The sequence below is a fragment of the Siphateles boraxobius genome, unplaced genomic scaffold (genome assembly GCF_051911475.1).
Source record: "Siphateles boraxobius isolate OS27281-9 unplaced genomic scaffold, OSU_SipBor_1 6, whole genome shotgun sequence".
Classification (NCBI taxonomy): domain Eukaryota; kingdom Metazoa; phylum Chordata; class Actinopteri; order Cypriniformes; family Leuciscidae; genus Siphateles; species Siphateles boraxobius.
Window position 1 is genome coordinate 40,121,706 of NW_027509186.1, and position 14,590 is coordinate 40,136,295.

The window sequence follows — 14,590 nt, forward strand, 5'->3', positions numbered from 1 at the left end:
ATATTTTAGCTATTTGTTTTGTTAAAGCATTGCTTTTTCTTTTGCTATAGATATTTTACATTTCAAAATATAAAGCAAATGTTAATTATTACCCGAATGTAAAAAAAAAAAAAACACACACCAAAAAGAACTGATAAGAATACCGTTAAAGTACTGGATCGCACTCCTGTTTATCATTGTGCACGAAACTTCACGCCAATAAATCATCAGAAATATTGCTGACTTGTGCGCTTCTCAAGCGCCCTCTTTACGTTCGTAAGTCCTAATGCCTGTTAGTTGTCTGTGGATTTGCCTATATTTGGCGAAAATGGAAACGTCTTTAGACATGGAAAATCGATTTTACAATCGAATCAATGAACACTTATGTCTCAAAAATCGAACAGGATTTTTTCACAAAAGTGTCAGCCCTAAAACGTAACCGGTCTCTGATTTGTAGGTTGCATTGACACCTAGCGGTGGATGCATGGTTTGAAGACCCAGTCAGTGACGTCACAATATGCAAAATTGTTTAAATTCATACCTACGTAATCACCATGATCATTACATTGAATCTTGAAAAAAAAAGAAATATATATATATATATATAAAAATAGACCTACCTACCGACACTTTTTTTTTTTTTTTTGCTGTTACTGCAAACCAAAACATTTTTAAGGATGGCCTGACTAGATGCTGCATTAGCAGAGAACGAACAGAAATATGTTTGCCGTCAAGGTTGAGAGGACTAACGTTAGTAGTGGCTACCTAAAGAGATTAAAGCAATGTGACAAAAACACACGCAAACTTTACCCAAATGTTTGTCGGAATTGTAACCATCTATTTGCATTAGTTTATATCCAGCTGGACACTTTATGCATTCATTAGCCGGCAAAGTATTAATATTTAAAGTTAGTGACGAGATTGCTTTCTCAACATTGACATGTTCATGTAGCCAACAGAAACCTAAACAAATCAGAAACGCATTCGATTTCAGTTCTTTTTTTTATCACTACAATACTTGTTATTTTGATTAGACAATCATCAAGTGTTATAAAATATAAGCAAATAAAGTGAGAGACTATAGATGTAATATGGGTCTACATTTATGTAATTTTAATGCCCTGGCTTTTGATTTAAATATGGCCATCTTCTCGAAGCATGACTCATATGAAATGGTAACATTTTACATGATTACATTTTTAACTAAGGTTAATAAGTGTCGTAGCAGTATTATTCATTGTTAGTTTGTTAATTTCAACATTTACTAATACATTCAAAATTGAGTTAATTTTTATTTTATCTGTTATTACCTCAATGTACTATGAACTAGCATGAATGAACAAGGTACAATTGTATTGCTCAAATATTATTACATGCAGTAAAAATGTATATTGCATAATGCATAGGTAGCTAATACATCCTTTTTAACAGATGGGTTTGCAAAGTGTTACCTATGAAAGTTATATACAGGTGCTGGTCATATAATTAGAATATCATCAAAAAGTTGATTTCAGTACTTCCGTTCAAAAAGGGAAATTCGGATATTATATTCATTCATTACACACAGACTGATATATTTCAAAAGTTTATTTCATTTAATTGTGATGATATACAAAATAAGGATTTTTAGAAATGTTGGCCAACTGAAAAGTATGAACATGAAAAGTATGAGCATGTACAGCCCTGAATACTTAGTTGGGGCTCCTTTTGCCTGAATTACTGCAGCAATGCAGCGTGGCATGGAGTCGATCAGTCTGTGGCACTGACAAAACTGACAAAAGGTCATTGCTAAAGAGGCTGGCTGTTCACAGAGCTCTGTGTCCAAGCACATTAACAGAGAGGCGAAGGGAAGGAAAAGATGTGGAGAGTATTGTAAAACAAAACCCATTCAAAAATGTGGGGGAGATTCACAAAGAGTGGACTGCAGCTGGAGTCAGTGCTTCAAGAACCGCCACGCACAGACGTATGCAAGACATGGGTTTCAGCTGTCGCATTCCTTGTGTCAAGCCACTCTTGAACAAGACACAGCGTCAGAAGCGTCTAAAGACAAAAAGGACTGGACTGCTGCTGGACAAGTCCAAAGTTATGTTCTCTGAAGAAAGTAAATTTTGCATTTTCTTTGGAAATCAAGGTCCCAGAGTCTGGATGAAGAGAGGAGAGGCACAGAATCCACATTGCTTGATGGTTTGGGATGCCATGTCATCTGCTGGTGTTGGTCCACTGTGTTTTCTGAGGCCTAAAAAAACAATTTGTTTGGTTCTGGTTTCCGACCGACCCTGTCAATTTATGTGCGACCCAAATTTATTTTATGAGCTTGGGGAAGAAATAATACAAATTAAATAAATACACAAATAAACATAATCATAGATGACGATAACGCCACGTTTTTATTTAAAAGAAAGAACATAGCCTACGTTTGTATGTAGGCATAAGCAACTTTCACAATACTTACTAAAACATACACTCACCTAAAGGATTATTAGGAACACCTGTTCAATTTCTCATAAATGCAATTATCTAATCAACCAATCAAGTCAAGTCAAGTCATCCTCATTTATATAGCGCTTTTAACCATGTAGATTGTTTCAAAGCAGCTTTACAGAGATAAACATATAATTTAAGGTGACAGAGATTGGTTTGGTTTTATAGTGGCTCTTGAAAAATGTTTTTTCCAGCTAAAGTTAGTTTTGATTGATTCACTTCCGTCTAAATGATCATTTGTTATTAAATTAGGGGCCGCTAAGACGACACCATTCTCTCTAAACAGACTTTAAACGTGAACCTGTGATAGACGCTGATGGCGTTCACATGCGCATTAAGAATTGATTCTATAGTTATGTGCGTTTGAATATGTGCGCAGGTTTGTAATTCCTTACAAACCATGCCTAAACAAACTACTTGTCTATAAATTTTGATGCAGAATTTTTATTTTATCTTATCACTTTGGGTAGGTACGCGAACCGAAAAATTCCACAACGCTTTATCTGTAAAATCACATGGCAGTTGCTTCAATGCATTTAGGGGTGTGTTTCTGGTCAAGACAATCTCCTGAACTCAAAACTGAATGTCAGAATGGGAAAGAAAGGCATTTAAGCGATTTTTGTGCGTGGCATGGTTGTTGGTGCCAGATGGGCCGGTCGTTTCACAATCTGCTCAGTTATTGGGATTTTCACGCACAATCATTTCTAGCGTTTACAAAGAATGGTGTGAATAGGCCTGTCGCTATAATCAATAAATCAATTAATCGCACGATTAAAAAATGAGCTCGATAATTTTTCCAGCCGCGATAATTTTCAATTGCATGCTTGTTTGTTTCCCTCATCTCTCTCTCTCTCTCTCTCTCTCTCCACCAAAGAGACTGGATGACAATATCAACACTGACCGCCACACATTTATTTTCAAATGTTTTTTTTAATTATTATTATTTTTTTAATAATTATTAAAAAAAATTTACTGAGACTATTTACAATCATATTTGATTGCAGAGCGCCGTAGCGCAAGCACATCTCGCTCGTCCCTCTCTCTCTCTCTCGCGCGCGCGCTCTCTCACACTCATATGAGGCGCCGTCTAGGGCTTAAATCAAACTTCATTCACGCACACATATATGAAACACTTGCATACACTAAGTAGTCAAACATACATGTATAGTGCTGTTGCTCAAACAAATACATATGAAATGCACAACGACACACCTAAAGTCGCTCACGCACATACACGCAAACTCTACACACATGAGATGCGCGCACACACAAACTCTCCACGCACATATGAGACGTGCGCACACACACAAACTCGCGCACACTCATATTAGACGCGCGCGCACACAAACTCTCCACGCACATACTCATATGAGACGCGAGCGTGCACACACACACAAACTCGCGCACAAACTCAATGAGACGGAGCACACACACACACACACACACAAACTCTCCGGGCACATACTCATATGAGACGCGAGCACACACACACACAAACTAGTGCACATACTCATATGAGACGCATGCTCACGCAGTACATGATGCATATGATTCTCAGTGTGAACGGAAGTCACACATTGGTAAGTGCATTTTTTGTTAACAAAGACAGAGTCCATTGCTTTTATTGTTTTTGGTTGTTTTGTTCATTTAAATAGTCTTTAGAAATAAAAGTTTATTGATCTTTGTAAAGGTGTACCTGCATTATTATGCCATTATCATTATTTTAGATGAAAATGGTCTCAGAACGACAATATTATCGTTTATTATCAATATTATCGTTTATCACAATAATTTCTTGGACAATTTATCGTCCAGCAAAATTTGTTGTCGTGACAGGCCTAGGTGTGAAAAGGGAAAACATCCAGTATGCGGCAGTCCTGTGAGCGAAAATGCCTTGTTGATGCTAGAGGTCAGAGGAGAATGGGCCGACTGATTCAAGCTGATAGAAGAGCAACTTTGACTGAAATAACTCGTTACAACAGAGGTATGCAGCAAAGCATTTGTGAAGCCACAACACACACAACCTTGAGGGGTACAACAGCAGAAGACCCCACCGGGTACCACTCATCTCCACTACAAATAGGAAAAAGAGGCTACAATTTGCAAGAACTCACCAAAATTGGACCGTTGAAGACTGGAAAAATGTTGCCTGGTCTGATGAGTCTCGATTTCTGTTGAGACATTCAGATGGTAGAGTCAGAATTTGGCGTAAACCGAATGAGAACATGGATCCATCATGCCTTGTTACCACTGTGCAGGCTGGTGGTGATGGTGTAATGGTGTGGAGGATGTTTTCTTGTTACACTTCAGGCCCCTTAGTGCCAATTGGGCATTGTTTAAATGCCACGGCCTACCTGAGCATTGTTTCTGACCATGCCCATCCCTTTATGGCCACCATGTACCCATCCTCTGATGGCTACTTCCAGCAGGATAATGCACAATGTCACAAAGCTTGAATCATTTCAGATTGGTTTCTTGAACATGAAAATGAGTTCACTGTACTAAAATGGCCCCCACAGTCACCAGATCTCAACCCAATAGAGCATCTTTGGGATGTGGTGGAACGGGAGCTTTTTTGCCCTGGATGTGCTTCCCACAAATCTCCATCAACTGCAAGATGCTATCCTATCAATATGGGCCAACATTTCTAAAGAATGCTTTCAGCACCTTGTTGAATCAATGCCTAGTAGAATTAAGGCAGTTCTGAAGGCGAAAGGGAGTCAAACACAGTATTAGTTTGGTGTGCCTAATAATCCTTTAGGTGAGTGTAATTAATATTATTTTATTGAATTTGTATTAGTTGTTTGAAGAGTAAAAAAAAATCGGTCGGTATTAACACAAGTTTACAATCGACAAGTTGATCGGACTAAAAGGGGAAAAATATGTTTTTGGGTCGGTCCTAAATTGACAGGGTCGGTCGGGTTACGGCAAACAAGAATATTTTTAAGGATGGCCTCAACAAATGAATCACTTCATAATGACATGGCACTATGTACTTTAGTGTTCTGTATACTACTGTTTCGCTGTCTGTTTTAAATGCACATCTGAATTGTCAGCGATCTCTGTGCAGCGTGTTCTCTCTGCAGCCTCACGTGTTAAACGTAAACAACTCAGCCAGTAATAGTTTGTTATTCCGCTTCTAGAGGTCGCTCTCGCTCTGTATAATGCCAGCAGTCTCTTCTCAGCGCGCTCGTACTGTCTAATGAGTGCGCACAGTTCTCAGCCGCTCCAGCAACGGACGCAACCCGGAAAAACTATCAGTGTGTTTTTTTGCCGATAATGATAGTTCCACCTAGGGCTGGGCGATATGGGCAAAAAATATTATCACGATAATTTTTTTAATATCAGTCGATATCGATAATTATCACAATAAATGTCAAATCTTTATTTCTTTCAAATTTAAAGGCAGATTTTTGCTCCTAAGTGAAAGTTATAGAAACTAGAGCGTTAATTGTGGTTTTAAACAACTTTTCCTTATGTTCCTTATGAGTATGTTCCTTTTCCTTCCCGTCCAGATCCAATACCACATCTTTAAATTACTATTAGTATTATTTGAAGTTAACATAATAAAATACGTAGATCTACACCACAAAACTAGTTTAATTTTTCCTGTAACAGCCGTTTCACCCCTTATTTACACTGCACACGTCTGTGGCGCGTTAAAGCTGCGACACGGCTACAGGAGCTGATCGCGACCACTCTAGTCAATGCCTGTGTTTACACCAAGCGGCAACATTATAATCTGAAAAATGAAGCCTACCCGGAAGTGCAAAAAACTGCAATATATCGAAAATCCGCTAGGGGCAGGTCCCAAAAGGGAGCAAATGTCCATAGACCCCCATGTTAAAATGTCCGTTTTCACAGCATAAATTCATGTTTTAACAGGTTGGTCCCATGGACTTTTATTGTATTTTTCGATAGGTTCCATGTGCCTGACAACTGTGAGGGGGGTGAATTATTTTTTTCTAACTCGTTAGTGTAGATCGTATTTAGATATAAAATGTATGACAAATAAGGGTGTGGTTAACTTTGATTGACAGCTTGATTGACAGCTGATATCGGGCTGCGCCGAGTGGAATTCCTGAAATTTGACGTCTCGGCCATGATCTGACACAACACATCATACCACCTCTGTATCCTTTCTGAAAAGATTTTCCAAGATGGCGCCGTCCACACCCCCTATAAACGGCCTCAAAACCGTTCTTCAGAAAGTCTATGGGTGACGTCACAGATGCTTTGTCCATATTTTTTACAGTCTATGGTTTAAACCAGCTGCGATGCGGCGCGTTTCAGAAGCGTCTCTACGCGCCGTTTGGCTGAAGATAGGCGTCTAGTCTATTTTTGACGGATGCCGCGTCCAAGCCGCACCTTAAATACAAAATAAAAGTAAAAAAAATTCTGTCAATTTCAAAATAAACACCCTGTGCAAACTCCCAGTTGTATTGCACACCTTAGTAGAAACCCGAAAAAAAAAAAAACACGTCCGACAGGCAAATCTTGTGTTCTCGCGCATCCATTTGCTTTGCTTCTGAAATGCTCCTGGTCATAGGCGGAAATCGCGGGGGGCGGGGGGGTCAGGACCTATCTGAAGGTTGTTCCCCCTAAAATATCATTAAAATATGTGTGTTGTAAATAAAATAATGATATATTCTTACAATAATTGTTTAAGAAATAAAATAATACAAATGCAAACGGGGCAACAACAAAAAACGTTTTAAACATTTTGAGTCCCCCCTCCCTTGCCTCACAGTGCTTTGGTCCACTGCCTCCGCCCCTTTTACCTCACCACCGACACACACACATTCCGGTGGCGGGAGAGATGAACAAAGTTTTTGAGTAGTTGTGGAACTCCAGTAAGTCAGTTATTTTATTCACTTTCAACATCGGATGAAGTGATTATTTTCTCTTTAATATAGATGATGCTGAGTCATTAATAAATCATGTCAAAAAACAAATATATGGTTGTGTACTTGTGAACCAATGTAGCTACTTTTGTCACTGATGTAGTCTGCTATGTTAGCGATTATAACGTTATAACGAAAATAGTTGAAAACTAAGCCACAGCACTGAGAAAAAACACAGCGAGGTGTTTCCTTACTGAATGAATCAGCTTTTTGAACAATCAGTTGAATGAATCTCAATGACTCACTCATTAACAGTGACTTACTACCTCCTTCTGGCGGTTTTAATTTCACATTTAAAGTATCTTTTCATGTTTTAAATAATTTCAAATAAAAATATTTTACATTTTATTTTTAAAACGTCATAATATTATTTATGTCTGTGTAAAAACATCTAAATGCTACTTTAACCCTCATTTATGGGGTCTATGAGCCCAATCGACTTTTCCGTAGTAAATAAAACATGGTTCCCGTCATCTCAGTTGCATAAAATTGTGTCACTTTTTCTACATTATCTATCTATACACACAATATACACTATACACTGGGCTTCATTCGGTTGTTCTTAAAGGTATGTAAAAAAAATGCCATTGTATTTTGGTGGCTTGATGAATGAAAAAGCTGACTAAATTGACCAAAAAATTCTTCAAAACCATACATTTATGGTTTTGAAGAATTTTTTGGTCAATTTAGTCAGCTATTTCATTAAACCAGAAAGAAACTTTGAGAAGAAGGATAATGGAACGGTCTCCATGCTACACTAATAATAGTAGTAAGTCTTTCCTCGGTGTACATGTATCCTTGCAAGTACAATTTTGCCTGTATTAATTGTGTCCCCTTCAGAAATTGCTCTTGAGAATTGTTTGTTTATTGTCCCCCCCAACATTTTGATGAAATTTTCGCCCCTGCTCCTGGTGTGAGTTGGCACCGCGTAGAGGCCGGAATAAAACATTGTCGGAGCTGTAATGTGCCGCAGATGTGTGCAGTGTAAATAAGGGCTCACACTGCAAGCGTCAGCAGCTCGTATTTTTTTCGGCGTGCATGTTAATCAAAACGGTTAATTCGGTTAATCACCGAAAGCAGGAGCAAGCGCGTGAGCAGCAGTGACCCCTAAAATCCACTGGATCCGTCTACGGTGCGGAACGTCAGCGCCACGTTTTTGATGCGTCCCTAGCTCGGCGTCAAAGTCCACTGGAAGCATCTCAGACGTGTTTCAGCAGCGGAGCGTTGGTGACTTCATTTTTCCTCAGAATCGGAGCGTTGTTTATTTGTTGTTCATTTGTCCTCTTTTGGCTCAGGAGCGAACAGTTGTGCTACCTTATTGATTTTTTTTTTTCAATTTTCCTCTTTGTGCTTCTACAAGGTGTTTTATTTTGAAAATCGACCGGATCCTCTATGCCGTTCTGTGTCTGACTTCCTGCCCGGTACGATGTGCTCTGTGCTGCTTGACGCGGCAAGCGGCGAAAATAGACCTGCTACCTATTCTCTGTGGAGCGGAGCGGAGAGACGCTTCTGGGACGCTTTTGAGACGCTTCTGAGACGCGCTGCGTCCGCACTTGGTGGACTTAAGACAGTCCTTCCAGAAAAACACGGAGTTTTTTAGTGATTGTTGCGGGCAAAAATCCTTGATTATGTGGCCCGTTTTCTTTAAAAATGCGATGGAATATGCGGGATATTTATGCAATTTTATGCGATGAAATTGCGGGAACTTGCAAAAATTGCGGGAACTTGCAAAAATTGCGGGAACTTGCAAAAATTGCGGGAACTTGCAAAAATTGCGGGAACTTGCAAAAATTGCGGGAACTTGCAAAAACTGCGGTTTGATGAAAAAGAGAAAAAAAGTGATTCCCCCAACACCCTGTTCTCACTAGGCTACTACCTTAATGTAAAGAGTCATTTCTTATTACTTCCTTTTATAAGCAAGCATACTACATCATAGAAAGTGCTGGGAATATTTAATTTCTCATCTTGTTTTATTTCAGACTGTAACGAGTGTTAATAAGGTTTGGCCCCTTTCAGAGCTGCGCGCTCCCTGTTGAACTGTCTGCAGTGTTATATGTGCGCCTCGAACACCCCATGTGTGCGGGTAATTTCTGTTTGATGCTACTTCTTTTATCTTATTTTGTTTATTAAGTAACGATGTGACGGTAGAACGTGTGACAGACAGTACGAGTTTGATTTGGGAATAAAGAGCGAGTTGTGAGATGCCAAATGCCTCCGTGAGTCTGTCTGGCCTCTGCAATAACTTCAGCTGTGAGCTATCCCGTCGCGTAATTGCGTCACTTCATAACGTTCCCATTGAAACAGGGGGAAACGGCTGCTCTTGTGTGAAGCAAACGCAACATTTTTCAACTTTCTGCTAAGATATATGTGACTTTTTTGCAACGAAAATGCGAGGATTATGAAATCATGCAAGCCCCGCATATTTTGCACGGAAATCGGCAATTTATGCGGCGAAAGTGCGGCGTATTTGAAAAAATACGGCCCCCGCATGAATATGCGGACTTTGGCTGATTATGCATTGAATTCAGCGATCGCATAATCGCGTTTTTCTGGAGGGACTGTTAAGAGCATTGATAATAATGGCCGCGTTTAGCTCCGGCATCCGCGACGCTGACGTTCCGCGCCGTAGACGGATCCAGTGGATTTTAGGGGTGAGGCGGGGGTCTCGGCGCAGAGTCTATTTTTGCTGCGCTACTCAAGCTCTATTAAAGTGAAAGCACACATTTGATGGACGAAATAAATATGATTTCACACAAAATGTCCCAAATTCACAGAATAAACATATCTAGTGAGTTTTAACAAGAACTGGAGTAGGAAAACAAAAGAAAATGAAGACTCACAAATATAGATTTACCTGAAGGTTTTTCTATTGTTATTTGATACAAATATTTTTTTTTCTCTCCCCGGTGAAAAGAATCGTGATTTGTATTGAATCGTGGGTCAAAAATCGTGATACAAACCGAATCGTGGGTTTGTTGTATCGTTACAGCCCTAGGTTTTACAGATATTTGACGCGTGACTTTCAAATGAAAGATTGGTATCAAAGAGCACACCCAGGTTCCTATCCGATGACGAGGACTTGACAGAGCAGCCATCAAGTGTTAGACAGTATTCTAGGTTATTACGTGAGGAAGTTTTTTGTCCAATAATTAGAATCTCTGTTTTTTTCAGAATTAAGTAGTAGGCAAGTGCTAGTCATCCAGTTTTTTTTATATCAGCTATGCATTTCGTTAATTTTGTGAATTGGTAAGTTTCGTCAGGGTGTGAAGAAATGTAGAGCTGCTTATCATCAGGAAACAGTGAAAACTAATGCCATGCTTCCTAATGATATCTCCTAAGGGTAGCATGTACAGAGTGAACAGCAACGGTCCTTCAACGGTACATCATACTGAACTTTCGATAGATAAGACATTTCTTTATTTACTGCTACAAACTGATAACAGTCAGATAAGTATGATTTAACCCTGGTAGTGCAATTCCACTAATGCCAAAATCATTTTTGAGTCTATTTAAAAGAATGTTGTTGTCGATAGTGTCGAAATCGGCCTGTAATTGACTAATTCTGTAGAATCAAGTTGCGTTTTTTTAACAAGCTGTTTGATCAGAGCCAGCTTAAGTTTTTGGTAGGCTACGTATTCTAATGACAAAGATGAATTAAGGGTATTAAGAATAGGATCTATGACCTCTGTAAGCATCTCTTTCAGTAGCTTAGTCGGTATAGGGTCTAACATACATTTTGTCGATTTAGATGATTTAACGAGTTTAGAAAATTCTTCCTCTCTTATAGCAAGGAATGAATAAACGTTTTCGTCAGGGAGACTACAATGCACTTCCTAATGTGATACTGAAGTAGAGGGTTGCATAGTTATAATTCATATCTTATAATTTTCATCCTGATATTATCAATCTTATAAGTGAAGAAGTTCATAAAGTCATTACAGCTGTGTTGCTTGGAAACGTCTGGGCTTGAAGCTTTATTTTTTATTAGTTTAGCCACTGTTTCAAATAAATACCTAGGAAATTAAGTTTACACAAGACTAGATAATGATCTGAGATGTCATCACTCTGCCGCAGAATTTCAACGGCATCAACATTGGTTCCATGTGATAATATTAGATCTAAAGTATGATTACGACAATGAGTAGGTCCTGACACGTGTTGTCTAATTCCAATAGAGTTAATAATGTATTTAAATGCCAATCCCAGTGAATCTTTTTCATTAACTACATGTATTTTAAAATCACCAACAATTAGGACTTTATCTACAGCCAGTGCTAACTCTGATAGAAAGTCAGCAAATCCTTTGATAGTCTGTACGGTGGCCTGTATACAGTAGCCAGCACAAATCTCAAATGTGATCTATCATTTACACTTGATATTGTTACATTTAACACAAACACTTCAAAATAATTATAGCCTATTTGAAACTAGACTTCCTAGTAATTCTGAAAATATTACTATAAATTACAGCAATACCTACCCTTTGCCTTTCAGACGAGGTTCATGTTTATAACCTAAATCTTGGGGGGTGGACTAATTTAAAGTAAGTAAGAAAGAAAGAGCACTGAACTTTGTGTCTGCCCGGCTCTGTGTGCGCACATATAAAACAGCGCACAAGTTATAGTCTTCTTGCGCTTGATGTTTGAACTGACAGCACTTAAAAACACATGCAAATGATAAACTTTCACTCTATACTCTATGATGGTTAAACTTTGCTATTAATCCGCGAATCACAAGCGTTACGGGCCGGGGAGCTGCTGGCCTTTACTGATCATGAATTGCGGAATGCGGATCAACTACGATACCTATACTTGACATCGCACATCCTGCCATGCGACTATCTTGGATGCACACATTGCGATATCGATGATAAAACGATACATCATGCAGCCCTACTGTCCTCTGTCAATAAACTGCAGTAGTGGTTCATTTGTGTTGCTGGGTGAAATCTGCTAAATATTTACGAGACATTTTTGACAATTCACTGGTGTGTAATTTGATTTGTATAATGAAAGTTCAAAGACAAAACATTTAGCCTATTATCTGAATAACCAGATGCTCTTGTTTAATTATATTTACCTTTTACAAAAAACATCATATTCAAAATTAGGTTGTTTGGTTAAAATTGGTTAAAATGCTTAATATATTTTTAGAAGCCAATCATTAGAGCTGTGAAAAATAAGCAATTAATCTAGGAATATAAATGCACTTAGATCATAATCTTGTACAGCAGTTGTCGTTTACATTTTGACTATTAGGCTAACAAGAGGATGGCAACTAACCTTTGGTACATCAAAAATATAATATGTGATAAGCAGATCTCACTTGTTTTCCGTTATTAAATCAGGGTTCACTTGAAAATTCACATTTATCCTATAGAACTCATTCTAACAACTTAATGTTAACAACTTAAAGAGCAAAGACAAGAACTGAAGTTAAAGGTGATGATGCTGTAGATTGTTTCAGTCTGTTGACACTAATAAAATGTGCTTAATGTGCCAATTTACAGAAGATCTCAGACATCACCATAACGAATGAGCTGAAAACAGGGAACTTTTGGAGACAAAGAGGCTTTTCAGCAGCTCAGTTTAACATGATGACCCTGTACTTTTTAAATGCAGATTGGATAAAAACAGTGATCACAGTTCACACCTGCAGTGAAGCCCCTCCCACAACAATTCACCAATAAATACTGGGAATATTCCCATCATCCTACAAGAGAAGGACAAACTCCAGGAGTAGCAGCTGAAATCTGTGTGACTGTTAAAGATGGAGTTTATTAAAGAGGAGATTGAAGACATGAGTGATCCAGAACCATCCAGAATAAAACATGAAGATACTGAGGAACAAATAGGTTGGTGTTCATTTTTGATTCTTCATTGTTGACTGCTTTGGTAGATGTGATTTAATAAGCAGTATATGGATTAGGACTGCACAATTAATCAAATTTCAAATTGCGATTACGATTATGAATGGCACGATTACGTAATCGTTCAAAGCGGCTATTAAAACCACTTACATTATTCTGGGTGGTGTGTTGAGAGCATGTTACGCTGTAAGAGGCGAATCATGATTACTTCAGAGAACCTAGCACAATAGGAAATACCGGAGACGTTAGTGTAGGCCTACGCTAAAATAAAAAGTCTCTTCTCTTTTTAGACTTTCCTGTCCTGTCAGCCTCTATACACAATTACACCCGCAAATGCGGCGGAGCGCGCTTTATAGGTTCACTATATAAAGCGTGAAAGAAACTACATGCAACATTGTAACGTTTTAAATTAGAAAAACAAAAAAACACTTTGTCCAGATTCAGTATGCAGTCAAATGAGATGTTGTCAGATTCAGTATGCAGTCAAATGAGATGTTGTCAGTGTCATTATTCTATTTTTATTTTCATAATTTGTTACGAAATAAGTCTCTCACCTCAGAAAAACCAATTTTTGTGTCCTGTCAGTCATTATACTGTGCCTGTAGCGTGCACTCTTTAATTGCATGAGCAAATGCGCCGATGCACGCTGTATCACTTCACTAAAGCGCAAAAGAATTACGAGCATGCAACGTCGTAAATTAGTAGGCCTAAATAAAAGTCAAATACCAATAAATCACGTTATTGGTACGTCATGTGTTTTGCATGCAGTATGATGTTCATTCTATTTATCAGGAGCCGTTTCCATGTTTCTTTAACGGTTCTAAAGTATTGTGTATCACCATGGTAGACTAATTGTTGTCTCCATAACCCCAAAATATATATCAGTAGTCATATTCTTAGGACAGTACGTGTGTGTGTGTGTGTGTGTCAACAATTTTTGCAATTACAATCGACAATTATGATTTTTGTCATAATTGTGCAGCCCTAATATGGATGATAAACTAGAGTAATACATCCAAATGATCATAACCTTTTATATTAGCAGTTGTCAATAGGGCTGTCGCGGTGAAGGATTTTCCCTTGTGGTAATTTTGAGTGGCTCAATAGTGCGGTATGCGGTATCATCGCCGTTTATTTATTTATTTTGATTTATTTATATTTATTTGTTGCTATATAAATAAGTGTTATGATGTGGTCAGCATGCACAAAAACAACTACATTTTCAGTAACCAATGTAACCGAAACTAAACAGCGTCTCTGCGCATTGAAAGGCTGTCACTCAGCGCATTGTTACGGCAATGGACTGTCTTTGAATGAATCATTAAACCGTTCATTCAACGAACACATTTGAAAAACG

At 38.4% G+C, this 14,590-nt stretch overlaps 2 protein-coding genes across 2 annotated transcripts in view; both read left to right on the plus strand.

Moving 5' to 3' along the window:
• LOC143715491 (uncharacterized) overlaps window positions 1-14,590 on the plus strand; it is a 659,702-nt gene that overhangs the window by 638,453 nt on the left and 6,659 nt on the right. Inside the window, exon 2 of the mRNA XM_077207324.1 lies at window positions 12,986-13,224. Within this exon, the coding sequence (XP_077063439.1) occupies window positions 13,134-13,224 (91 nt within the window). The 5' untranslated portion in view covers window positions 12,986-13,133. The remainder of the gene's footprint in view (window positions 1-12,985; window positions 13,225-14,590) is intronic.
• Window positions 1-14,590, plus strand: part of LOC143715460 (uncharacterized) — a 263,726-nt gene that overhangs the window by 134,787 nt on the left and 114,349 nt on the right. The window lies entirely within an intron of this gene.